General features: G+C 38.4%; 1 protein-coding gene across 8 annotated transcripts in view; it reads left to right on the top strand.

The window, feature by feature from the left end:
* Positions 1-26,661, top strand: part of Cadps2 (calcium dependent secretion activator 2) — a 486,122-nt gene that overhangs the window by 188,121 nt on the left and 271,340 nt on the right. For all 8 annotated transcript variants that reach the window (XM_055608125.1, XM_055608124.1, XM_055608126.1 and 5 more), the window contains exon 3: positions 6,572-6,904. In XM_055608125.1, the coding sequence (XP_055464100.1) occupies positions 6,572-6,904 (333 nt within the window). The remainder of the gene's footprint in view (positions 1-6,571; positions 6,905-26,661) is intronic.

Raw genomic sequence — 26,661 nt, 5'->3', positions numbered from 1 at the left:
GGGATGTCCTCCTCCCCTTCTATCTGACCCTAGTCTATCAGGCTTCATCAGGACTGGCTGCATTGTCTTCCTCTGTGTTATGGTAAGTCTGCTCCCCACTCAGGGGGAGGTGATCAAAGAGCTGGCCACTAACTTCATGTCAGAGATAGCCCCTGTTCCCCTTACTAGGGTACCCACTTGGATACTGAGCTGCCATGGGCTACATCTGTGCAGGGATTCTAGGTTATATCCATGAATAGTCCTTGGTTGGAGTATCAGTGACTGCAAAGACCCCTGTACCCAGATTTTTTGGTTCTGTTGCTCTCCTTGTGGAGCTTGTTCATCTTCTCTTCTAGGAGGAAGGTCGTTCATCTCCCCCTTTTTTCATAAGATTCCCTGCACTTTGCCCACAGACTTACAAGCTCATCCCACAAGTGACCCAGAGCTGAATGCTCCACAGGGCCTTCTGTGCTACTGGCGTGCCTTTCCTACCTTTGAAGTGCTGTTTCACAGTCTCACATCTGCTGCTTCTCTCAGTTCATTTTCGTTCACACTTTCTAAAAGCACAGTGTAGGGGGCTTCCTGTCCAAATGTTATTGTGTCTTGTCTGCTTTTGCTCCCTCCTGTAGACGGTTCTTCAACTTCACTCTGGTAAATGCTCTCTGCTCAAGGTGACCTAGGAGCTAGAAACAGCAAACAGATCTGTTTTAATTTGATCTGTTTCTTCTAGAGGCTTCTGGTTCATTCTTGCTGTCTCCTGCCTTAGCTGCTAGTATGAGTGTTTTTTGCAGCTGCTAGTATGAGTGGGTTTTTTTTTTTTCTTTCTCTTTCCTTGTTTGTCCTCACCTCTACTGGATATGTGTGTGTTTATTTAGTTTTATAGCCATTTAAATGTAGATTATTTTAAACTTTTGTTCTTCACTGTACTATTATCATATTTTTTGACCAAAACTATGTAGGTATATACATTCTTCCATCTTTATTTTTTATTATAGTTAGAAAAAAAATGAAAATCCTATTTTGCCACCTTAGTTTCCATATCTTGTAGCTCACCAAGGTACTCTGTCATTCCATGTTTGCTCCTTCCTGCCTCACCTTCTTTGAGCCCTGTAGCTCTTGTACTAGTCCTTCAAGTCTGCTGTCTTTTTCTGATCACTTTTCTCTATCTCAGCTCCAGTAGTTTGCCATTTACTTTTCTGGCTGGCACCTCTGTTTGAAACACACTTCTTAATCTGTTAACACTAGGTAATCTAGCCACAGATGCCCCCTGCATTAGGAGTCTCTAGAGGAACAGAACCGATAAAATGAACATATGTTACAATAGGGATTTATTAGGTTGGCCTATGTGACATGGAACGGGCCAACAGGCCATGCACTGGAGGGGATGAGAACCTTGTGGCTGCTCAGGCTGTGAGGCCGGATGACTCAGTAGCTCTCATTTAACAATGAGAGCCTGGGATATTGTCTGGGAGTTTCTGGTCTAGTGTCTATTGGAAGGCTGAGGACAGTAGCTTCTAATGTCAGCAAAGTTTATTAACAGTCACAGCAGCAACTGAATAGATGTATTTACCAGCAAGGAATGAAAGCCTACAGGCAAAATCAGCACTGCTTTTCCCCTCTGTCCTCTTTTTGTTTAGAGTGCCCTCTCAGAGAAGTGCTGCCCACTCAGGAAGGCCTTTCCTTCTCACTTCATGTTTCTAAGAACCATTCTCCAGACCCACCAAGAGGCATTTCTCTTAGATGATTCCCTACCTATTCAGGTTGATAAGCAAAGTTCTGATGGCATCATCAGCTAGAACCTGGACTTCTCTCATGTACACAGGCCATTTTCTTATCTGATCTCTAGTGGTATTCCTGGTTAAAATACTTGCTACACTCATGTTTAATATCTGTATATAGTAGGAAAGTTCTCAAATTTCCCTTTGATATCTTAATGTCTTATTCTTCTATTCTTCTTGCTACCACTTATTTACTTTCCTTAAACTGTGTTTAACTGTCTCTTTTATTTTTACACAATTCACAGGCTGTTGAAGACAGGGGTCCTTTTTTTTCTGTTCTGGGCTCTTTCTCTGCTCCCTGCCTGGTTCTGACTTTCCACAAGAGTTGTTAACTTCATTTCCTTTGTTTTTCCTCTTTTTGTATGAGTGTCTGTTATCTCTCTTGCCCTATTTCCTTTTCCTTTTAATCTTTTCTCCTTAGGGAGCATGAGATTGTCGGAGTTTAGTCTTTGATGGATTCATCTGTATGCCACAGACACTTAGCAGAATCCTAGCATTTTGTTACCAGTTAGCAAATATCAGTTATGTAGTTGGAGGGAGTTAGTGCAGCCTTGGTTATATTTTGATAGAAGAAAACAATTTAGCAACAATGTTTGGTCATGCCTTTGCTTCAAAACTAGAGTTACTTAGGGGGAGTCTAGGTCTTGGATATATATTAGACCATAGAGTGACAAAACAAAATAACTGCCCATATAGAGCAAGAGAAATCAGTGGTATTCCTATAGTGAGACCTGAAATATTTATAAATACATATTTTGCTGGTCAGGGTTTATAAATATTACACCATTTCTAAAAGACTGAACTTAAGGTATTTTCTAGATAAGCAACATTACCTGGTATCATCAATACAAGTCCTATTCTTGTATTAACTAAAAAACAAAATAATTAAACCTGAAAGCCATAATACATAAACAAGATTGGTTGACTACTATAGGCAAAGAAAACAATAAAAACTGTTAGAATTAGGAGGTAGAGCATCTGAGGAAGAAAGTAGTCTGGAAGAGAGTCCCATTTTAGCAACCCTAGACCTAAGACCAAACCTCACTAAAATGTGTGTGTCATGGCATAACCATAGAGTTATTACATTACATAGTGGTACACACAGTGAATCTCTTTGCTATGAGCTCTGGGTTGAAGTCCACATGATGATGCTAGCCTCCAGGACTTACTGGGAATTTGCCAGTGTGGATGGTGTTCAGAAAAGGCACCATAGGGCATCTGAAAAAAAAATAGCTGTCCATAGTTAGTGTCACCTAACTACAATTAATAACAAGCCCTCCTTTACCAGTGTGTCACCTCTGGCTCACTCTATTGATAGTTCATAAAATGGTATGAAACGGTGTAGCCTGAATGTATTTCTTTGATTGCTTGGCTTCTATATATCCAACTTTAGAAATAGTTATACTCAAAGTTATATATACATATGTATGCAGTTTAGTGTACTAATTAAAATATAATCATATGTAATTGATAGGTCTCATGATATAACTGTGATTTTATGTGTAATATATAAATACAAGATTTATTTGTATTCACTGCCAATATAAAGAGAGGCAGTATTATATGAGAAAAAAAAAAAAGAGAGACAACACCATGCATACTCAAGAAATGTCATTCCCCACTCCTGCATTGCTGGTGGAAGTGCAAACTTTTACAACCACTATGGAAATTAATCTGGTGCTTTCTCAGAAAATACAGGTCAGCTCTACGTCAAGATTCATCTACATCTCTCCTGGGTGTATACCCAAAAGCTGCTCCACCATACAAGGACATTTACTCAGCTATGTTCATAGCAGCTTTATTTGTCATAGCCAGAAACTAGAAACAACCCAAATGTTCCTCACCAAAGAATGGATAAAGAAAATGTGGTATATCTACCCAGTGCAATACTACTCAGCTATTAAAAACAAGGACATCATGAAATTTTCAGGCAAATGGATGGATCTGGAAAAGATCATTCTGAGTGAAGCAACCCAGACTCAAAAAGACAAGCATGGTATATACTCACTAATAAGTGGATATTAGCCATATAATACAGGATAAATAACCATACTACAGTCTGCATGCCTAAAGGGGCTAAGTAACAGGGAAGACCCTAGGGAGGATGTTTAATTCTCTTCCAGATGGCAAATAGAATAGACACCAGAAGCGGGGCTGAAGAGAGGGAACAGGACAGGAGCCTACCATGGATGTCCTCTGAAAGATTCTACCCAACCAGGGGATTGAGGCAGATGCTGAGACTCATAGTAAACTTTGGGCAGAATGCAGGAAGTCTTATGGAAGAGTTGTAGACAGAAGGACCCAGAGGGGACAGAAGTTCCACCAGAAGACCAACGGAACCAAAAAATCTGGGTCCAGAGGGGCCTGCAGATGCCCCAACCAAGGACCATGCATGGAGAGAACAGAGGGCTCCTGCTCAGATGCAGCCAATAGGCAGCTCCGTCTTTATTTGGGTTCCCTAGTAAGGGGGCAGAGATTATCTCTCATATGGACTCTATAGCCTCCTCCTTGATCACTTCTCCCTGGCAAGGCAGCTTTGCCAGGCCACAGAAGAAGAGGATGCAGGCAGTCCTGATGAGACTACATAGGCTGGCGTCAGTTGGTAGGGGAGGAGGGCTAGGTAGAGAGTGGAAAAGATGCCTGATATGCTTCTCTGTTCACAGATATGCAGAGGGGCTCACAACCCCACAAGCATGATATACACACACAAATATCTTCTTATTTACTTACTTATTTTTTATTACAGTTTATTCACTTTGTATCCCAGCTGTAGTTTTCTTCCTCAACCCATCCCATCCTACCCTACCCTCCCTTCTTCTTCTCCTCCCATGACCCTCCCCCAGTCCTCCTTCCCTTCCTTCTGACCTAGCCTATCAGGTCTCATCAGGACTGGCTGCATTGTCTTCCTCTGTGGTCTAGTAAGTCTACTCCCGACTCGGGAGAGGTAATCAAAGAGCCAGCCTCTAAGTTCACATCAGAGACAGTTTCTGTTTCCCTTACTAGGCCGCCCATTTGGAAACTGAGCTGCTATTGGCTACATCTGTTCAGGGGTTCTAGGTTATCTCCATGCATGGTCCTTGGTTGGAATATCAGTCTCAGAAAAAACCCCTGGGCCTAGATTTTGTGGTTCTGTTGCTGTCCTTGTGGACCTCATGGAAAAAAAAAAAGCTAAAAAGCTGTAAATCAAAGGACACTGTCATCAGAACAAAACAACAGCCTACAGACTGGGAAGGATCTTCTTCAACCCTATATCTGACAGAGGGCTAATATCTGGAATATATAAAGAACTCAAGAAGTTAAACACCAACAATTCAAGTAATCCAATTAAAAAATGGGGTACAGAGCTAAACAGAGAATTCTCGATAGAGGAATATCAAATGGCTGAGAAAAACTTAAAGATATGCTCAACATCCTTGGTCATCAAGGAAATGCAAATCACAGTGATCCTGAGATTTCACCTTACACTTATCAGAATGGCTAAGATAAAAAACTCAAGTGACAATACATGCTGGAGAGGATGTGGAGAAAGGGGAACCCTCCTCCACTTCTGGTGGGAATGTAAACTTGTACAACCACTTTGGAAATCAATCTGGCGCTTTCTCAGACAATTAGAAATAGTGCTCCCACAAATAACTTTTCATTGACATTTTCATCCTATAAGCATAATAGCAGCATGAAACACATGGTATCTGCATTAGTTTTTCAGTCTCTTCTAGAAGAAGCTTGTGTCACTGAAGAAGAAGAAGAAGAAGAAGAAAGGGACAATAGCAGTATCATGTTATAAGTATCCCTGACAAAATGGTTGGGTTCATGGTCATATTGTTGACAAAACAGTTGTTTAATAATCTCTAATGGTCTTTATATCCATAATGTAGAAGAGTAGGATCTTGTGTCTCTTCAAAATATAACGTTATTAGTGCCAGTCTGCCAATATGTGCTGCATGAATCTATCTTTTATATATTTTAATTGATTATGTTACTGAATATTACTGAATATTAGATTGCTATATTCTTACCTAGTAGTAGTGGAAACTTAAAACTGTCTTACAGGTATTTTCCCCTCCTCACATCCATTCCTTGTAGCTACAAGACAAGTGTTAAGAAACTGGGGAGTTGATGAAATCAGAGAAAAGGACAAATATCACAGACTCTGTCATGAAGTACTTGGGGTTAACAGTTCCATTGGCTATTTACTGTCTTCAAGTGTGGGTCTATGAATCTGTTGGCATTCCAACCCTCTTGTGCTCAAGAGGTCTCTGGCACTCCAAGATATATGTACTGATTGGCCATGAATTTCCAGCTACTTTTTTAACCATTGGAGTGAGAATAACAAGGGTGGGAGGCTGATGAGAGAGGGGTGGAGAGATATACAACAGAGGTTTATTTTCTCTGGTGTCTAATGTTGGGACGTTCTAAGTAAGAGTGGCAGGGACTTTGTGTGTATTGACTGACTCGTGGCACTGAGTTCTCAGGCTGCAAAAGAGAGATGGCAGAACCCTTGAGTCTGCTTTCAAAGCCACTGTTCATAAACACTGGGAGTCCGTCTGCTTTAGAGAAGCCTTTTGTATATGTTTCCCTGACCTTCCAGTGAGAGATATGTAGGTTACCTCAGAGCTTGCTCAGGACTCTTACTGCCACTCCCAAGCTGCCAGCTGTTTAGATTTGGGCCTCCTCTCATAAGTTACCATGTATTGTGCATGCGTTATAGAACATTTTGAGCCAGGGCAGAACATTTTGTGCCCCGGCTAGATTGCTCAAAGCATAGGTGTGAGTGCCCATGTCTAACTAAAGATGTGTTTGGTTCTGTTTTTCAGGTTTTTCTAAAGAGCGACCGAGTGGCCAGAATGGTTCAGAGTGGAGGATGCTCAGCTAACGATTTCAGAGAGGTGTTTAAGAAAAACATAGAAAAACGTGTACGCAGCTTGCCGGAAATAGACGGCCTGAGCAAAGAGACGGTGCTGAGCTCATGGATAGCCAAATATGATGCCATTTACAGGGGAGAAGAAGATTTGTGCAAACAGCCAAACAGGATGACCCTGAGCGCCGTGTCTGAGCTGATTCTGAGCAAGGAGCAGCTCTATGAAATGTTCCAGCAGATTCTAGGTATTAAAAAACTGGAGCACCAGCTACTTTATAACGCTTGCCAGGTGAGCACTCTGATGTCTCCCCTTGCCCTGTCTGAAGCCTGGAAGGACATTGAGTGACTCTAGCCCTATGAGGAGGTGTTTTACGTTTGACAGTCCATTCCTTGAATAGTTGGGTGAGAATGAATTTTAATAAATCGAACAGTGATATTTGAAAGAACTTGGGTGGAGAAGGAGGAATGTCAGGGTCATTAGCTAGTCATCCCTGCTCCCGTGTGCCCTGTTCCAGGGCAGGAGGGTTGTGCCTACTGGGCAAACAGCCCTGAATGAAAAAATTGACAGTCATCTGCTGTCTGAACAGTGTCCCCAGTATATAATGAGCCAGTGCCCCTCAGTGCAATATAATTTGTCATAAACGTATGATGCAGAGTGTTATGCAAGTAATTGAAATTTCAATTTTTTTTTAACTCAGCCTGGAAATAAATGAATTGAAGATGATTGTTAAACTGGATAATGTAAAGTGATGACAGTTAATAATATGGTTTCTCTTAAGTTGCTATTCAGGTTATACATATGAAAAGTTGAATAAATAAAAGCTCATGTTTTTTTTTTATTTTTAGACTGAATGATTTGTCTAATAGTGTACTTCTTAGGTATTTGCATTTTGACTTATTTTGGGTATATACATGATTTAACTAAGCCCTAATATGCAATTCACATTACCGAACGTCTGCCATTTTAAAATTCATTAAGAAATATACTTTTACAATATACATATATTTATTTTTAACGTTTTTGAAAATTTATTTCTCTTAATTTCTGCATCATATTCCTGTCCCTTGCTTTGCATCTAATTTATAAATAGCTTTAGATAAGCAAGTGAAGATTTAATTGATAATGAAGCAGTATGTCACCTTAACACTGTGAACTATCCACGAACTCACTATAATTTTTTTCACTGTGTCATTGAGCCGGGAGGTGGCTTATAGTGGAGGATGCCTGTAAATCTTATGTATTAACAGACATGTAAAATTAAGAATCTGGTCTCATTGTCCCTGTACTTATTCTTCTGTACAGTTAATGTTGGTGAGCATTACTATGTAGTAAAATTGAGATTCAGTCATTCGGCAGCTACTGAGAATTTATCACGTCTCACTGGGAAAAGGAAAAAATAAATAAACAAACTGCTTTTCATGTCCCAAATGCAATGGACCAACAGGACCTGCCAGATAATTATCTATGCATTCCAACTTATATACTGCTTATGGCAGCCCTATAAAATACAATTCTGTGTACTACAGGATTATAGTTATTAATGCAAAATCTTTCGTCTCCTTTATCAGACTGTTCTTACAGTTGAGGGGTAGGCCTGCTAATTTCCCTCCTGTGACGTGCAGCATACAGCACTTCTAATTCAAATCACTATCATACTAGTGAATTTATATTTGTGTTCAGTTCTATTGGAATTTGCCTCATGTGTACGTGTCTATTAGGACTGTTCTGTCTTCTTGTAGAACTGCATCCTTAATCGTGACATTCCTTGCTTTTTCTCTAAAGCCTACTTTGTCTTGAACTAATTGAGCTAGCTGGAGCTTTCCTGTAATTAGCATTAGCAGAGTGGATATTTTCTCCTGTTGACTTGCCAGTTATTTATAAAGATGTAGTTGGGTCTTGAGGTTTATTTGGTTTACCTCGTTGTTGTTCTGTTAACACCCACCCAGATAGCTTTCTCTTTCAATGCCTGTGTTTAGAACACTCATAATTGAAGTGATTACTACAGTTGGCCTAACTAATACCATCTGTTGCCATGCCCTCTGTTTTCCTTTGTTCCTCTCTCATTTTCTGTCTTCTGTAGTTTTTAAGACACACTTTTTTGTGACTTTGTTTTATATCTTCTTTTGATATAGCAGCTACACCTATTCAGTAAATTTAGCAGGTTTCCTAGGTTATACAAGTTAAAGTAACCTAAGCCTTCCCTCAAGTGACACGAGGGGACTTTACCGTTCAGCTCCCCTTTAATTCGGCACCCCAGGTTCTTGCTTCTGCCTCATGCTGTACTAGCATCATTCGTTCTGATTACAGTAGACTCTAATCATTCAGGATGTTGTGACGATTACTGTTTTAAACAGTTAACTTTTCTATTATCAGTAATATATTGTTACTGTTAAAATGCTGCCTCTGACGTAATCTGATTGGCCTGCTTGTTGATCCCTTCCCCCTGAGGGGGGAGCAGCCTTATCAGGCCACAGTAGAGGACAATGCAGCCACTTTTGATGAGAACTGATAGACTAAGATCAGAAAGAAGAGGAGAACCTCCCCTATCAGTGGACTTGGGGAGTGGCATGCATGCAGAAAGGGGAGGGAGGGTGGGATCGGGAGGGGAGGAGGGAGGGGCTTATGGGGGGATACAAAATGAATAAAGTGTAATTAATAAAAAATTTTTTAAAAAAAGAGGAAAAAAATGCTTTTTTGTTTCTAGCACCTTCTGTTGTTTTCAACGTTTTTTTGAGATTTTAAGCGTATTAATAGTTGGAATTAAACCTCCTTGTTTGACATTTGTGTCTGGTTAAGATGTTTGCTTTTTCCATTTGGAATCCTTTTCATCTCTTTACATGCATCTTACATTGTTGTAGAAAAGCCAGGTATTTTATGTGACAGGATAGGATCTGAGCTAATCTGGCTTTCATATGAGAATTCTGCTAATCTAACCTTGGGATGGGTTGTGGGTGTTTCCAGTGGCAATAAAAGTTTAAAATCTGCTTGTATTTCTGTTTTTATTTTCTTTTTTATTGTCCAGTTTTATTTGATGTTTTCATATATATTTATAATATACTTACTTATTCTCTTCCCCACATCTTCCCTCCCATCTCTAGCAACCCCTTCCCATCTATACTAGTACCATTCTCAGATTCATGACTCTTGGGTTTGTTCATGACACAGCATTTAATCAGGGCCATTAAATGACGATTAGATGGAAGTGACTTTTCCTATAATATGCATATTATTTATATTTAACCTTTTTTTGCCAAATTATTTTTTTAATATCTATATCTTATTCTTGTTCCTTGTTTTACAACACTAATCAATAAATAATTTCAGATAAATAAATTAAGAATTAATTAGTAATAAGGTAGTATGTCACCTTAACACTGTGAACAGTTCATGCACTCACCATAATGGATTGCAGGGTGTCATTATGCCTGGTAGGATCATCTGTGGTTATCTAACTGAGGGCAATAATTTGTTCTCTATCTGGATCTATCAGCAGGAAATAGTTTAACAATGAGTATCCTCCATCCATGCTTATTTTTGTTCCTATCCTTGACTCTGGGCTTCCCAATGTACTCCACAAGGATTCTGGATCTTACATCTGTCTTGTTTGTCAGCCAGTGTGATGCAGGAGATATATCCATAACAATGAGCTGGAAAAGGGAAGGGGTGCCCTTTAATCTGGCTAAACCTTTTGGTGGGCCTATGTCTCAGGGGTAGAATCTTTGTGTTTCTGTTTCTTGCCCAGGGGACTCGTTTTTTCCTACCTCAAAATCTTTCATTTCCTTCTCTGACTACAGACTTCACAATGTATTTGCTTAAGCTCTGCATACCATGATCACTGTGCTTTTGCAGTTTGGATTTTGCTTCTCCAGTGGAGGAGACAGGAAAGCCACAGGTCACGTATCATTTCACGGAAGCTAGAATGAGTGTTTAGCATTTACCAAGGGCAAAATTTTATCCTCAGTTTGGGAGAAGGATCTGATGTATCCATCCATGGCTACTTGGGATGCTTTCTTGGATCTTCATCCAAGGGAAGTCAGTGAGGTAGCGCGCTCCCTTGTTCTCTAAATTCAGCTTTAGCAACTTGTCAAAAGCACTAGGTTAACAAGTGCTCTGCAGTCATGGCATCCAGTGCCTGTGTCTGCTTATTCAAATATTCCACCTTGCAAATTTGTGTCTTTTTACATTAAGTTAGTGGTTTTCCCAGGTTTTGGGGTCTCTGAATCTAAAACATGTCTTTGATTTTTCTATGCCTTTACTGTTAAGAATGGGAATTATGACGCCCAAGCTTTTTATATGTCTGAGCTGAAAATGGAATTCTTTTGAGTTCTTGATTGAAAAAGGGTTTAGAAAATGGTCATTAAAATAAATAAATAACAAAAATCATAAAAGCCTTTTCTCATAAGGGAATTTTTTTTCTGTGAAATTACAGTGGCTTTACATAAATTAAGAAAACAAATGAGAATTTTCTTTTCTGCAAGTGAAACCTGCATACATGCCCATTTCTCTCTCTTCTGTCTCTCTATGTGTGAGAGAGAGACTTTGTGAGAGAAAAGAGACTGTGTGTGTACGTGTTGTATTTTTTTTTATGTTGTCTTCCAACAAAACTTGAAATGTAAAGAAAGGAAGAAGACACAGAAAACAGTTTGTTTTATTGGGAAGGAATATTCTGAAAAGAGAAGTAGCAAATCAGGGTTTTGTGAGCATAGAGGGGACCTCATCCAAGCAAGCTGCTGGGGCCTGTCTGCAGGTTTCTGTCCCAGATTTCATCTTTCCTTTATGTCAGGAAAGGTTTGTCATAGTCTTGGTTGTGTTTTACCTTGCATATATTTGTGTTTGTTTGTTTGGTTGGTTTTATTTTGCCAGGAATGAACCAATAGTAAATAATAAAAACATGATGTTACCATCAGAAATTTGCATTTGAGGGAGATGTGCAGGACCTGAGCAGTCAGTGGGCCTCCAGGGCCTGGAGAATGGAAACAGAAAGCCCTGGAATGAGAAAAAGACTGTTGCCATAGCTGTCTCCTGACACCAGCTAGAAGTCTCCAAGTTAGATCCCTTGTCCCACAGCTGTAGGGTAGAGTCTTGCTTAAAACAACAGGAAGCTAATGTTTAAAAAAAAAAAAAACAGCCATTATCACTACTTCTGTTGAGAATTCTGTTTAGTTCTGTACCCCATTTTTTAGTTGATGATTTGGTTTGTTAGAGTTTAATTTCTTGAGTTCTTTATATATTCTGGATATTAGCCCTCTGTCAGATATAGGATTGGTGAAGATCCATTCCCAGTCTGTAGGCTATTGTTTATTCTGACGACAGTGTCCTTTGCTTTATAGAAGCTTTCCAGTTTCATGAGGTCCCATGTATTGATTGTTGAACTTAGAGCCTGTGCTGCTGGTGTTCTGTTCAGGTAGTTGTCTCTTATGCCAGTGAGTTCAAGGCTCCTCCCCACTTTTTCTTCTAACAGATTTTATATGTCTGGTTTTATGTTGGGATCTTTGATCCACTTGGACTTTACCCTTGCTCAGAGGTAGCTCATGGCAGCTGAGTCTCTATGCGGATTCCCTAGTAAGGGGAATAGGGACTGTCTCTGATATGGACTCTGCTGCCTGCTCTTTGACCATTTCTCCTGGGTTGGGGGTGAGGGAGAGTAGGCATTGCCAGGCCATAGAGGAAGAAGATGCAAAGTGAATAAATTGCAAAAAAATAAATTTAAATTAAAAAACTACTTCTGATCAGAACCAGTAACTTATCAATTAGCACAATTAAGGCATTAAAGAAGCTCCTAAAACAGCAAGTTAGGAGATATAAAATGCCATGCTAAAGCAATGAAGTCAGAGATTGTTGAAATAAAAATATCAATTTAGTTGTTATTTTAAAAACATGTATGTATGCATATGTTTATAATGTATACTTGTTATAAAATTACAACAAAATAGAGTCAAGAACTAAAAATCTAAGTACTACCATGGAGTAGGTGGAGTAATGTTAACACCAGCTCTCATTTGGTTTGAGGATAGCATATCTGCAAAAATACAGTTAAGAAACTGGAAGGCCATATCATAGAGAACACATCCAAAGTGTTCACCGTAGCTCTGTAGCTCTAAATCATTGGCCATGGTTTACTTAGTCCAGAATAGCGAAAGTGCTGCAAGTGAGGACAAAGAATAAGCTATCAGCTGAAAGCCTAACTTCAGAAGAATATTCCAGAAATGCCACAAATTTCAAGTAATGTTTCTATTCTTTTAACGTAAAAATACTAGGTATTAAAGATACCCATCTTTAGTCTAAATTACAAAATGATTTCATTTCACATAGCTTAACAAAAAAAAAATGGTGTAAGTGGTATCAATCAGCTGTTTTTCTTTAAGCAGAAATTAAAAGTATTCATTAGCAATTATTTTTATATATGACATAAGGTAAATACAGCATTTCAAATTAATTAGTAAGCACGTTATTCATAACCATGCATGGAGTATAAATACTATGCTCCATGAATTGTGTGAAGTGAGAGGAATATGGTGACGGATAAGAATTAGATACTTGCTAGGCTTGATTTTTCCAAGCATGCCTCTGTAAATGCCGTGGTGGTGTAGAAGCTCCCTGCCTGCATCCACTCAGCAGAGGCTGAGAAAGGCAGGATCAGAGTCCAACATGCCATAAAGAAATTTACCAAAACGAGAATCTTGCTGCATTGCCGGAATTCTCTGGACAGAGAGACCATCGGGCACAGACTGCAAGACAGGAGGTGGGGTCGCGGCTCTCACCGACGTTCACAGAGGAAGCTAAGGGTCTTCCAGACTGTAAGCACATAGGCGGCCCCACAACAACAGCATGTGAAGAGTGGAGCATGTAGTACTCTATGTACTCGCAGCAATTCTTATCCTTTTGCCTCTATATTTAGATTTTAAGAGGATTAAGTAACTCAATTTTACAGCTATCTAGATCGTAATCTTTTCTTGCCACAAGCAACCTTCATCAATGTTTTATAATCTCATTCCATTAACTGAATAAAATGACTCACCTAGATTTACCCAAAAGTCAGAGCAAAGTTAATTGAGATCTTGATCTCTTAATATCTCCCATCTGAAATCCTTCTAGTCTGAGGACTTGAAGAATTAAGAATATTGCAAAAATGCATGGATGCTTTTAAGTGGTAACCAAAATTATTTGTGAATTCTTAAAATTTAGTGTTTATGATTATATTTCTCTAGAAACTTTCAAAGCCTTTGAATATTAAGGTTTGGAGACTAATTGGTATTTTAGATTTTGGCTGTGGGTATAAAGCTTAACATGCTTCAATAAATAAGTAATTGCTCTGTTTCTTGGTTTTTTTCCCTATGGAAGGGACACCCTTGCCCCCAGAAGCCCAGGAACCATGAGTGTTAACATTCTGAGCACTTCAGTACAAAGCTTGTAAACACACACACACACACACACACACACACACACACACACACATACACGCACACACACACACACTGAATTGGCAGAGAAATGTCCGCAAGATCAGAACTGGCCCTCACTGCCAACATCTTTTTTTTTTTTTTTATTCTCATCCAAGAGCATATGCTAGACAGTATGCAAACACAATTCAAAGTAATTGTGTTTTTCAGTAGAAATAAATGTGCATTTTATGTAGAGCTATGCTTGATAACTTTAGAAATAAAAATAAATGAGGAAATTACAATTACTTTGGGATACTTTGTTTATATGTAATTTGAAATGTCAAAATGCTTAAATATTCAAGTATGAGTATGATTAAGACCTTAAAAATAAATAAATTTTATTATTTCCAATTGAGATTCTAAAACTGGTGATTGAAATACCTGTAAATACTTACAAATATATGTTTACTTCTTTTCTATAGAATTTCCTGAATACTGTAAATTGGATGGGTTTGATTTAAGTGAATTTGAAATACCAAAATTTATAATTAAAGTAATTATAAATACTTATAAATATGTTTATTTCTTTTGCATGCAATTGCCTGATACTATGAATTGTATGAGTTTGATTTAAGTGAATTTGAGCCTCTGGTTAGTAATATTCAGTAAATTTCCTCTCTAAAAATTAGATTTTTTAGCATTGTAAATAAATTATACAAGGGTGCATCATTTAAGTATACATTTTTAGTTTTTTAATTTGGTTCTACATCTGTCCTCTCGAAAGGTTACTGCTGCTGGCAGTGGTGGTGTTCTCATAAAATACCAGCCTCAGAGAACCTGAGACATGGTCTCCACTGGAGGGAAGCCTGGGCTGTGCAACACTTGGGCCTGGTTTTCTTGTACTGGTTTTGCTTTTGTTTGCTTGCTTGCTAACTCACTTGCTCACTTGCTTGCTTGCTTGCTTCCTTTCTTGCTTGCTTACTTGCTCGCTTGCTTTGTCTTTTCTCTAGGCTTGGTGGCTCACACATATATCCTAACTAAAGCTGGTTGGTTGCAAGCTACAAAGTGATAATACTGTCATAAAAATATAAAAGAAAGGATATTCCTTAATAATATTTCTCCTTAAATATTCTATTAAATGTGCTTTTCATTTCTAAATTTTCATCCCCTATTGTCTTTTTTTTTGTTTTTCTTCTTTGCCTAGGTCCATCCTATTGGTGTTACAATGCTTTCAACTTTTTCATTTTTAAAACTGAGAACTCGTTTGCAGACTGAAGAGAATCTTTCACAATAGTACTAGTACATTTTTGCTAATCTACTTGTTGCTCTTCTCAACTGCTAATGAGTGTACTGTTTCAAATATAATAAGGAATTATGTTTTTATCCTTCATGGCTGCTTGTTAATGAAAATAGTCTATCAAAGTTGCTATTATAGTTCTCTGGTATAATTTGAAGTATTGTATTGTGATACTTCTAATTGTGTTCTTTTGTGGTTCCACGGATCTTTTCTAGAATTTTTATGAATATTGCATTAGCTATATGCATTAATTTTAGTGGTATAACTATTTTCATGACATTAATTCTGCTGGTCCAAGAGCAAAGACCTTCCATCATCTTGTCCCCTTGAGTCTTTCCTTTCTCTGATTAGATTTAATACTAGGTTCTTTCTGATCCATTGAAGATGGTATGTTATGAACAGTGTCTACTTTGAGAGTACATTTTTTTGGTATTTATGAAGGCTGGTGGGATTTTTTTCATTGTCTATATTTTTGTATATGAGCAATATATGCTTACATACACTTCTTGCCTACCACAAGAGGAAGAATCTATTTAAACACTTCAGGTCAAGTAACCAAGGACTGAAAGGACTCTATAACCATGGAGTAAATAAATTCTCCATCTAAATTATTTTCTCTTAAATATTTGGTCAGAGTGATGAGAATCTGTGTACAGATTGTAATAAATTAGGAAGGCATATTATATGAATTTCTAGAGAAGTAGATGAGCTTAAAGAGTCAACAATTTGATGAAAGGGCTTAGCATTTACCTTGTGATAGGAAGCACTCCTGAGGTGGTAGCAAAGTAATGACAAGAACCAAGTGGGATTCCAAAAAGTTGTTTAGGTATAATTTACAGAAAGACTGGGCTGCCTGAAGTCACCTATAGGGGTGGGTCGTGTGTTTTATTTTGTTAAATAGAAGAAAGGCAACAAACTTGGAACTCTATATTAATCACTAAGTAATTTATTCATGTTTCAATTTCCTCATGGTTTAGTTGTGGGTATATTAAAACATTGTGGTACAAATGCTTCATAGATACAACTTGAAGAGATCATCTTTAGTTTGGATAATTATTTTGGTGGATTCAGCCCATGTGCTCGGACACGACATCATAGTGGATAGATACATTGTATGGTAAAGTAGAATGGCTTCATAGAAGCTAGACAGTAAAAAGAACAGTCAGGGTCCAAGCATCAGTTACTCCAAAGGATGTGCTTTCAGCATCCCACTACCGCCAGCTAAGCTCTGTCAGGGAAAGTTACCAGTCTCCTGCCTTGAAAATACAAGCTGGAAAAAAAAAAAGTGTTCAAAACATAAGCCTGTAGGAGGGTGTTTCATAATCAAACAACAGCGATGTGCCCCTGAGCATGAACAGATCCTAGCTCTCTTACAATGCAAAAATCTAATATTTCCCAGGGCTTTCACAGTTCTAGCAGTACTTAGAAGTCTAAATTTAAAGTCTCCTCAGAGACACAAGCCAAGCTCTTAGCCGTGAGCCTCTATAAAAATGAAAGAACAATATAGGCACTTCTAACGTAAGATAGCATGACATCATAATAGAGCAATGATACCGAGCAGATATGTTAATTGCAAAGGGAGACATAGAGGGGTCAGACATAAGGTCCTGATCAGAACAAGACAAAATCCATTAAGGTACCCACCGAATGCTGTCTCTCTCTTCTATCCAGGGCAGGTGGTCTTGATGTGTGCTCCAACCGGCCTTCCGAGCTCTCTCTCTCTCGCAGGATCACTCCTTTCATAGCTTGCCACTCTCCTTAGTAGACACCCCGCATCGCAGCATCGCTAGTACGCTAGGGTCTCCACGGCAGCCTAGACCTCATTTTCCCGCCATCTGTCCCCTTTGAAATCTTGGTAGACATCCCCACGATCTTGTCACAGAGTCTACATGCCTGAGGAAAACGGTGTCAAGTTTGATGTCCAGGTCTGCTACCATTTCCGGTGGCCACAAGCCTCTTGGATGCTGCTGCTGCTTCTTGGGACCTGAGTAGATGAACTGAAGGCTACAATTCCTTAAACTTCCCTGTGTAAGCAAGATGCATCTGAGATCTGTCTTCTTCATTGAAAGTTGTTAAAATGAACAGTTTCATATAATTTTACACCCTGAAGTTTTTGATGGGTAGGGCCTAGACTTAAAGGACCCTTGCTGATTGCTCCACTATGAAGTAACTCAAGTTTTTAAGAACAGCACCAGTATCTATAACAATTACTTTCATGGTTCATGACCTTCCATTCAGTCCTTTTCTAGCCATCCTGTATGTTTTTAAATCAATACTTTTCTCTCCCCATTATCTGTTGTCATTTTTTTTTCTTGAACTCTCAGAAAGCTTAATAATCAAAAAACCAGCCATCCTTAATCATGCCACAGTCTGAATGCTACAAGATGCTAAAATTTCCTCCATTGCATAATTAAGTGGTCACCTTTAAACTCAGCTCCCCACTAAGTTTCAGGACAGACACAACTGAGGCTATATTCTTTGCCAAAATGTAACACAAGTGGCTTTTATTCCAATCTCCAAAAGAGCCTTTACTCTCACAGAGGACTCTGGTTGCTTCTGCTTCCGTAAACTTTCTGAGCACCTCCCAGCGTTATGAGTGCAGCTCCACACCCAGCATTCTAGAGCTCTCTAACCACATTGCCGATTCTTCCACATTTCCCCTACAACCCAGGTTCCAAAAGTCTGTAATGATCACTTGTGCATTACTGCAAAGCAAAATTCCTGACAACAGCCCAACGGGAAGGAAATGCTAATTGGACTCTTGGTTTCTGAGGGCTTCACTCATGGTCCCTTGGCCCTATGTGCTTTGGTAGAACATCATGGTGGCGAAATGGATAGCTCAGTAGAGTCCCTTATTTCATGGCAAATTGGAAGCAAAGAATGAAAAGGCCCTGGAAAAGACACCCTCAAGAGTTCTTACTGACTTCCAGCTAAGTTCCACCTCCAAAAGTTTCTGGATCCTCCCAAAGTAGTGTCACCAGCTGGGGCCAGCTATTCAAAACATGAGAATGTGGGGGCCATCACACCTGGAAAGCAACAGAGGTCAATATTTACTTCTCTATTGCCTACAAAACTTGTGAACTGCTGGGTCTCACTGGAATCCATCCATATGTTCTTCTGTTCCTATGTTTTGTATTCTATTTCAGAAATCTACTCATTTCCCATGTATCTGCTTAGATCAAAACACTGAGTGAGTCACCAACTGTCTTTGAAAGAAACAAAAGGCAAATTCCAACAGGGCTGGGGATGTTGATACTTGTCTGCTAGAACTTTTGTGTAACAGGGCATGGGACCTCCCTGGTTGTTATTCCAACACTGTGCTTACTCTGTTAAGGCGTTGTTTTAGCCTTTTGTTGCTGGGTAGCAATTATCCTGAAGCAGGGCTTCCTGAAATCAGTTTGGTATTACATATACTAAAACCAAAATATTGTCTGTCTATATAAAAATAATACATTTAATTGGATGATGCAAATTTGTAATTGTAAATGGTAGTAAGATTTGGGAATAGAGATTTGGTAGTCATTTGGAGAACTTTAATATTTTAAGCCACATCATAAATCTTTCTTGTTTTAGACCAGAAAAAAATTAAAATTATTTTTGTCCTTATCACCTTTTAGATAGAATGGAACAGTCTGGTTATTACCTTAGTAATATCTTATGTAATGAATAGCTGTGATCAGTTTCTGAAAGTTGGTACAAAGTAATTGAAAGACACTTGTTAAATGCTTAAAATTACATCATTTTCTATGTTAATGTGGTTTTTACAATTCCAATCCGAGCAATTTCAAATGAATAAGACTTATTCCTCCATCATTTGTGTTTTTTAACTCACAGTTATTTGTGGAGGTCCAGAACCTTCTTCATATATCAAAATATGTGAATGTTCCTTCTCTTTCTTAAATAAAGTGGTGTAGAGTTTACATAAAACTTATATAGCCATAAAACAGCTAGATCTCTTATAATACAGAACTGTATAAGCTCTATATAAATAGTTTGACATTCTTCATTTTCCTAAATTTCAATTTTTGCCTATCATTTATCTCGATTACTTGGATACTCTGCCTCTCTATTCTTTAAGACCAAAAGAAATTCTACTTTCTCCACAAAGGCCTCCCTGTCTTTTTGCTAAGTATTTGGAGAGGAGAAAAAAATACAAAGAATTACAGCTCTCTGTCATCACTCCTCAACCTGTTGTTTCCTCCTATTTGATCTCTGTGTATAAATGTGAAGTGCCTCCTTTACTGAACATGGGGTAAATATTACATTTACTGTTATCTTATAGTAATTTATAATGTGTTTCTGCTGTGTGCATGTATTCACATATAATGAAAAACAAAGAACAGAAGACATACATAACACAGAATTGAGGAGTGTGAAACAGTTGTGCTAAAACTGGAGCCAAACAGTGAGATTAATACCTCGGAAGAGCCATTTATCAATGTGTGACTGTAGGAAAGTGGCTTAAACCAACCTGTGATTCAGATTTTATCACTAAAGTGAAACAGTAATAAGACCTAGTGCATACAAAGGCTCTAGGAGTTAATGTTTATAACAGAACAAGAGAATGTTTAAAACAGAAAAGTTACTGATATGAGTGGTGGTTGTATTTAGTTTTTATTAGCCATGATGAAGTTCTAGTTCTAATCTTGAAAAGTGGGTCTGTCTACAGGCATTATTTTATTCAGAGGCAAACACTCAACCCTAAGATGATTAATGTGAATATAGATTTATCAAGTAAAGTAGATTTATCAAGAAATTATCAAGTAGATTTTATCAAGTAAATATTTTTAGCAAATAGTTGCTTGAAAATACAGGGCTATTTAATTTGTATAAAAGATGAATCTTTTACATATTTATTTTTATTTTATGTGCATGTGTTAGTGCTTACAAGTATATATAGATACCATGCTTATGCCTTGGTACCAGTGAAGGCCAGAAGAAGGCATTGAATCTTTGGAACTGGAGTTACAGGCAATTAAGAGCAGCCTGGTATTTTTGGGAACTGAATCCAGATCATCTTGAATGGCAGCAAATAATCTTCTATTTATTCATTTATTTATTTATTTATAAAAAAAAATTTTTTTTTGGTTTTTCGAGACAGGGTTTCTCTGTGTAGCCTTGGCCGTCCTAAACTCACTTTGTAGACAGGGCCAGCCTCGAACTTAGAGATCTGCCTGCCTCTGCCTCCCTAATTACTGGGATTATAGGCATGTACCACCATGCCATGTGGAGCACAGAAAGTCCTTTTAACCACTGAGCCTTCTCTTCAGTCCTAGAAGATAAAATATTAATACAAATTTTAAAAATTTTTTGTAATGTATAAATATTTATAGAGCTACATCTAACATCTAAAGAGTTGTGTGCAGCAGATATGTATACATAGATGCACATATGTAAACCTATAGACCATCCATCCATCCTTCAGGCTACAGAAATCCCATGGCTTTAACATTTGAGGTTAAATTTCTTATGTTCTTGCCTTTGAACATTCTGATCCATTATTTAATATAGTTTAGTTCAGTTCACATAGGGTAATTTTATATCTAATTAGCTCATTCATCTTTTCCCTGTTTTACGTATTCAAAGGAAAGTGTGGTTTGGGAAATGAATTTTTAAGACTCTTAGAACTGTTCTATAAGAATCTGTGGCAGAATTGCTATTTCTGAGTCACATTTTTATGCATAATTTAAAAGGTAGATATAAGGGAGCTCTTTTAAAGGTTTCTATCTAGCAGACAGGATATTATCTGACTCTTTCATAGATAACATCATACAGGGAACACATTGCTCTCAAGAGCCAGGGAATAACTTCATTTCCTTATGTTCTTTTGTTGTATGATATTACACACACACACACACAAAATAGCTATTTTGTAGTTCTTAGCTAATTTTTAGTGATCAAAGAGATAAGGGACAGATTTTTAGTTTTACTCTCATGGGGGTTGCTTTATGCAAAATGAGTCAAAATATGAAGGAGATATTAGGGTCCAAGAAACTTCCTAATATAAGCGGAATTATTCTTTGTGTTTGCCTTAAAATTGAGTTGCCTGAATCCCAGTGCTGATGTTGGATATGTTTCATTGCTTTCAGTAGGATGAGGTAAAGAGGGAGGAGTCATGAGCACTGCATTTGGAGGAAGAGATCGTAAATGCCCAAGAAGAGCAAGACAGTTGTGAAAAGGAGGTCTCTGGGTATTAAATTTCTGTTTAGTTTTCTAGGATGACTTGGATACTGGTCTGGAAAACAAAGGGAAGTTGGGGAGAAGAGCCTCCCTCCAGGAGAGCGAGCACAACAAAGCACATGCCTAGGAAATGTTTGATTTAAAAAACAGATCAATATGTGTAGGAAATGCAACCGTACAATAGGCTGGAATGGTGGCCTGGTACAAAACATTTGAGGGTCTAGACACTAGGCTAATGTTGGGACATTATTCCTGCTTACCTAGGTTTTACTCTCATCCATTTATTTACTCTCCTAGCCCCCGTGGCTTTTCCTCCTGCTTTTGCCGTTTCAGTATAACGGTTATACTCATATGTCCTTATGGAGAGTCATTGAGGAGTTGGCGCTAAAGATCAGTTCAGTTTTTAGTTTGAATTCATATTAAGAACTTGAGAGAGGGGGAAGCCCTGTGCTTCCTATGACACCATACTGAGAAACAACTGCAAAAGACCCGGAAGTAAAGCCCAGCAGCCAGCAACCAAGACAGGCATTCAGAGGCTGAGACCGTGGGGGCTAGGCCACAGAGTAACTTAATCCCTAAGTCGTCTGTAGAGACATGCTCTATTCTTTTAATTTAGTATTTGAGTAATGCCTGAGAATTAACAGGCAAGGTAAAATAATTTGATTATAATAAATCTTTTGATCACTATTTTGAGGCCATATTAAAGAAATTCATTTGTATTTGGACACCATCAAGTAATCAATGGGTGCTATCAAACTGTATGATAAACCGCAGAGTACTGGGTAAAGCAACTTTTTGCTAGAAATATATGTAAATAAACAGATTTATAGATTAAATTTATGAAGTTCACCACTGTGAATTAACTTCAAGGGAATACCAAATATATATAACTATAAATCACAGTCAGTTTGTATTTTTCATATCGGTAAGAAAATTAACAAAATACAATTAATTGCAAATATGTCATAATCGAAGTAGAAATTTAAAGGAAAATGAAATTGATTTTTTTTTCCAGTAGGAGGAAGAGAGGCACACTTTACCAAGCCTAGCATATACAAAGATATCACAATAGAAGAACAGAACTATTAATCTTTTGTTAGTGATCAACAAGATTAATATAAGGACAGCCAGCCTGGTTGGCAACAGATGTTTGATCATAGAGAGCTTTCATTACAGAGCAATGCCACGAGGGACATTTTTTTAGAGTAATCTGTTAATATGTTACTAGATTTAATGGATTGAAGAATTTGTTAGTAGTTTTTAAAGCATTTGAAGGGCAGCACCACGGGCCATATAAGAAATTCTTGAATGAAACATGGTAAAGTTACCTTCACATAAAAGTAGAGGTTTTCTTAGGCTGAAGAGATGGCTAATTGTTGAAGAATGCTCGCTATTCTTTCAGTGGACCTGAGTTCAGTTCTCCGTACCCGCCCGCCCTCATCCAGTGGCTGTCAGCTACCTGCAACTCCATCCCCAGAGGATACAGCCCCTCTGTGGGCACCAGTGCTCACGTGTGCACATATCCACACAGATACACATACATGTAATTTAAAATAAAATTTAAAAAAGATTTTCTTATTTTTAAGATAATGCTCCAAATCCACAGGTTTCTGGTCCTACTCAGTACTTCTCAGAAGTGTTTCTGTTCTCTGGGGCTTTTTGTTCTCCAGAGAACAAGAGGAAAAACGAGTTAGGACAATTTAGAGTTTGAGATCAGATGCTAAAATTCTCCATTGTGGTAATTCCATATTTAAAAATCCTTGATGATGCCACTAACACAAACATATTTTTCATTACGGAAGTTCCCAAATGCTTGTCGTGTTTCTTGCGGCAATAATATTCTGCTTCATACACAATTTTTATTTTATTGCATTTTTACTTCATTATTAAAAGTCCTAAGATTTATTTTTGGTTCCGATTATTTTTCTTTTTATTTAATATTTATAAAAATGTATTCACTTTGTATCCCAGATGTAGTCCCCTCCCTCGTCTCCTCCTGTGCTCACCCTCCCATCTACTTCCCTTTATGCCCCTCCCCTAGTCCACTGATATGGGAAGGTCCTCCTTCCCTTCCTTCTGACCCTAGCCTATTAGGTCTCATTAGGACTGGCTGCTTTGCCATCCAGTGTGGCCTGGCAAAGCTGCACCCCGCAGGGGGTGGTGATCAAAGATTCAGCCACCGAGTTCATGACAGAGAAGGCCCCTGCTCTCCTTACTAAGACTTCGTTATTAAAAGTATGTAGGAAACTGCTAGTTTATAAGGGCTAAATCTACAGCCTGGCTTGCTCCACAGTGTTGAGAATGTTCACAGAAGTAACAGGACTGTGTGTGGCTCAGCATAAGGAAGAGCTTAGGAGATGATGCCCTCACAGAAAACTTAGTAAGTGCGGGTTGGTGGTCTGTGAGGTGAGAGGGCTGCTTTTGTGGGTTAAGTTCCAGAGATCAGACAGCTTCTCAGCATAAAAGACAAGGGCCTTCTGTCCATGCACAGAAGCACGGATGGAGTAGCTGTTTCTTTACTACCTTTGAATGAGCCATCTCTTTGAGAACTGTGGGTAAGCTATCAAATCCAGGCAGTTCTATTGGGGGAAAAATCCTGCCTACAGTTTTCAACAGGGTCACAACCTCCTGAAGGGTCAAGATAAGAATTCTCAACCCAGAGAATTCTGAATGGGGAAATAGTATTCCCAAAGCAGTGAAGGTGAACAAAAACAAAGTACAGTTTTTCACAATATGTGTCAAGCTAGGAAATGCTTCGAAACTTGAAGTTATTAGATGTGTATGTGACACAAATTTGAGGCATTGCTGAGATGAGAGGCACGTTTGTGCATCTGTCATGGCCAGGGTTGAATGACATCCTTTAAAGGCCCCATTCCCAGTGCATTGAAGAGATCTGTGAGGTAAGCAATCCTCTGTCATATGCAATATTGAAATCATAAACCTAGAGGAAATGAAATTGCAATAGAGGGTGTGCTGCTGAAATGAAGACCTGCCTGTGATCCCTGCTGCAGCCCTCTGAGTCAACAGCTACGGGCCCTGATAGGGACTGCCATCTCAACAACCACTTCAAATGCCCGCTTCTGTAATTTATCCACGCAGGCATTCCTTTCTCCTGAATATCATACTGCCTTCGTGTGTGTACAAAATCACTTGATTTGATTGCACTGAGGATTCAAGGCACAAAGAAATTATTTTTTTTCTTTTACTCCCTTTTTGATAATGTGTTTATATGTGTGTGCATGTACTTCTCTGTGTGATATACATGTGTGGACACGTGTGGAGGCCAGGAGTTGATGTCAGTTCTTAGCTTACATGGTTCCCCAGGCAACCTCAGTAATCCTCTGCCCAGTTCTAGGATTACATATGTGATTCATTACATCCCACACGTGGCTCTTCGTGTCTATGCTGGGGATCTGAACTCGGGCCTTCATACAGGCACATTAGTCACTGGGGCACCTCCCCCTTCCCTCTTATTCTTAATTATGTTTTATTTAGAAATATTCATAGCTGAATTAGCAAACGAGATATGTTTAATGGGCTTGATATGTGTTCACACACATGTGTATACATATTATTCATGTGCAAAAAGAGATCTGGCGAAGTACTAAGCACAAGTCTGGATTGCCAAGGCTTCGACTGCATAGCGCTAGATCTTAATTCTGTATGACTGTAGGTAGACTGGGTTGGAGCTGTTTAGGAAAGAGAGGTCAAAGATGACCACTCTCCTTGGGGCTTCAGGAATTGGATAGGTGATTCACCACTTATAACATGGCATTATTCATGAGTGCTTAAAGTAAGAATTTAAGACATGAGATTCATCTCCTCATTAAATTCCATGTATCTTTTCTTTATGTAAGGGTAAGTCTGAATGTCCTATGGCATGTCAAGTTTTCAGCCACTGATGCTACTTTTGAGCATGAGTATTCAAGGGGCACTCGGGCACTCTCAGATATCAGAGCAAAGGTTTCAGACCCGAAGCTCTTCAGTGCAGATAGAGAGACCTATGTAAGACATCTTATCCCAAAGAAATCTGAATGAGATGGGTGGTTTTTATCATATTCAGTACCCTGGGGAAAGGTACAATGGATTCCCTTCTTTTTCCTTGTTAGCCTACAAATCTACAGCTTCCTCAAGTGAAAAAGTACCACTTTAGATTAAGTTGGCATAGTAGTGCATATCTGTTAATCCCAGCACTCACGAGAGAAATGGGGGAGGGGAGACCATTTTAGTTCATGAGTCAGAAGCCAGTTTGGTCAACATACAGAAATTGTTTCTCAGAGAAAAAGAGAAATGAGGAGTGGGAAGAGAGAAGAAAAGTATATCCACTTTATCAAGAAGTATATTATAGACAGAAGTATTCAAAATAAGAGGAAATATGGAACATTAGTCAAAGATTCTCACATGTTGAAAAACAGGCAATATAATTTGCTCCTTAAATCTCATATGAGGTTTTGAAAACATGGAAAAGCCCTTAAAATTTTGCCTAATTTCTTTATTACATTTTGTTCCCAGCATTTATTTGTACATGTGTTCAAGAATATGATATGTTATTATTTACAAGATGGCAGTGGTAGTCACTAAAGTCAGGGCTCTTCATCTCTGAGATCTTGGCTTTGCAATGGAGAAGTTCGGTGCAGCAATTTTTTTCTTTGCCTACTTCAGACAAATGAAGTTAAGCCATTGATATTTTTACAGTAGTTAAATATCTCTTACAGAATAAACTCCATTAAAATTCAGAAATGACTGTAACAACTCTTCTTAAGTTTTAAATAAATTGCTAATCCAGAGATATCTCTTTGATGGTCTAAGTACTATTCTTGTAAAATTTGAAGAATTTTGTGGTTTCTTAATAGACTAAAGTTCTTAGAGGAAGGCCTATGACTCCTTTAGATGCAAATTGCCTTTCTATTGTGGTTTTCCCCCCCTTGAATAAATCAATAAATGCCAGTACTTACAGCCATCTGCAACTTCAGTTCCATGGGATTCAACACCCTCTTCTGGCCTCCATAAACACTTGTGGCATATTTCACAGAAACAAACATATTAATAATTAAATATTGTAAGTTATTATAAAATATAGTTATACCCTTTGGTCTAGCTTCTTGATGAGTATAGAAAAGGAGCGTGGATTGAAATGAGAAGGAATTTAACATTTAATATCACCAGTTTAATATCATATAATAGAC

The sequence above is a fragment of the Psammomys obesus genome, unplaced genomic scaffold (assembly GCF_907164565.1).
Source record: "Psammomys obesus unplaced genomic scaffold, mPsaObe1.curated_primary_1811, whole genome shotgun sequence".
Taxonomy (NCBI): Eukaryota; Metazoa; Chordata; class Mammalia; order Rodentia; family Muridae; genus Psammomys; species Psammomys obesus.
The sequence above is the reverse complement of the archived record's forward strand: the minus strand, read 5'-3'. Positions and strand labels throughout refer to the sequence as shown.